Here is a 1,826-nt window from a genome sequence, read left to right as displayed (position 1 = left end):
ATATATATATATATATATATATATATATATATATACAAACACAAACATATATATATATCTTTTATATATATATATATATATATATATATATACACATACATACATACATCCAAAGAATTATATTTTTTCTTGCGAATTATTTGCCTCTGTATAGAGAGTATGTTTTTTCACTGGTGGCTGTAATTTGATTTCAGTGCAAAACAAATCAGTTGCAGAGCAGACTTCAATGCAGGCAGTTGGGATCTCTTTTAATGGTAGCAAGTGCTGATGACGTTAAGGTAATTTATTTAAATTAATTAATTTCTTTATTTTGCCAGTATACAAACCACCGGTCCACATGAGTCCTTATAATCTGCTTTCAGTTGATTTCTCTGGTTATCGTAAGTGTAATTTTGGCGATTTAAATGAGAGTTTTAACTGTTATTTCCAGCAGGCAGACACCCTTAGTATGTCCTTTGATTAATTTTAATCCTTCAGCTATTTAATTCCTTTCTTGGGCCTGCAATTGCCCATATTATTAATTCTGTTATTTTTCAAATAATCATTCCAGATGATAACAAAATTAATATCTTAGCAAATTAATTTTTGAGAATAATATTTTTTCTCGCTAATTATTTGCCTCTGTATAGAGTACATACATACATATAAGCATCATCATTATTAACATTTAATGTCTGTTTTCCTTGCTGGCATGGGTTGAGTAAATTGACAGTAACTGGTAAGGCCAGGGTCCACACCAGGTTCTGTCTGCTTTTGGCTTGGTTTCTATGGCCAGAAGCCCTTCTTAATGCTGACCACTTTACAGATTGTACCCACACCAATGCTATATATTTTCTGTTATTGCCTGAACTGAGCAAAAACTTGTAAGTGGATTTGGTAAATGGAAACTGTCATACAAAGTCACGTGTGTGTACAACACGCTTCTGTCTACCATATCCTCTGATAAAGCTTTAGTCAGTCTGTGACCAAAGCAGACAACACTTGCCCCAGGGTAGAAGCTAATTAAGTCTCCCTCATCTAGAAATTCCCTTCGTTTTGTCAGCTCTGAAACTGTAGGAGCTGGACAGTTGTTTTGACAGCTAATGACCGTCACTTCACTATCATGTCAGATGGACTTTAATGGACATGATGCCTATTGCTGCACACATGGAAGCTATTGTACAAGGAATATTCCAAACAGTAGGATAAGCTAGAATGTTTTATTTTGGTGTACCTACCTCTACATGAAGGCTAGGAATAAATATTGTACAAGGAACATTCCAAACATTAATGTAAGAATGCTTTAGTTTTGGGTACATACCTCCACTGTTTCATAATGACAGGTAATCTCTGAAGCATTATAGAAATTGCTGCCAACAACATTTAAGTTGGTACAGTTCTCTTTATCACATGCAGATGGAGCAGCTACAATCGGTGGCTCAGTCTTATCAATGGAACAATCACTTCCTGTGTAACCTTCTTTACACTGGCACACACCTGTTTGAAAGAAATAAACAGAAGACAAAATAAATAGAAAAATAGAGAAACATGAATTCATCATCATCGTCATCGTTTTTAGAACCACTTTTTCTTTGTTGTATGGCCTAGACCAGTAGTTCTTAACCAGGGTCAATACGACACCTGGGGGTCCATGCAAGCAAAATAGTAAATAGGGGATGCACAGTAATATTTTAAGAAGTTCAATCTACTCTTTTGGCCATACACCTTTCTTCATGACAAACTTCGTTTGTTTTCAGGGGTGGCATTTTGTTCCATTGGTCTTTTACTTGTTTCAGCCATTTGACTGCGACCATGCTGGAGCACTGCCTTTAGTCGAGCAAATCGAC

At 35.5% G+C, this 1,826-nt stretch overlaps 1 protein-coding gene across 1 annotated transcript in view; it reads right to left on the bottom strand.

Annotated features, from left to right (window-relative positions):
- The window catches only part of LOC106876077 (uncharacterized), a 9,257-nt gene extending 7,693 nt beyond the window's left edge, over positions 1 to 1,564 (bottom strand). The window contains exon 1 of the mRNA XM_014924484.2: positions 1,301 to 1,564. Within this exon, the coding sequence (XP_014779970.1) occupies positions 1,301 to 1,549 (249 nt within the window). The 5' untranslated portion in view covers positions 1,550 to 1,564. The remainder of the gene's footprint in view (positions 1 to 1,300) is intronic.
- Positions 1,565 to 1,826: the final 262 nt, after the last annotated feature.

The sequence above is a fragment of the Octopus bimaculoides genome, unplaced genomic scaffold (genome assembly GCF_001194135.2).
Source record: "Octopus bimaculoides isolate UCB-OBI-ISO-001 unplaced genomic scaffold, ASM119413v2 Scaffold_55525, whole genome shotgun sequence".
In the NCBI taxonomy this organism is placed as follows: domain Eukaryota; kingdom Metazoa; phylum Mollusca; class Cephalopoda; order Octopoda; family Octopodidae; genus Octopus; species Octopus bimaculoides.
The sequence above is the reverse complement of the archived record's forward strand: the minus strand, read 5'-3'. Positions and strand labels throughout refer to the sequence as shown.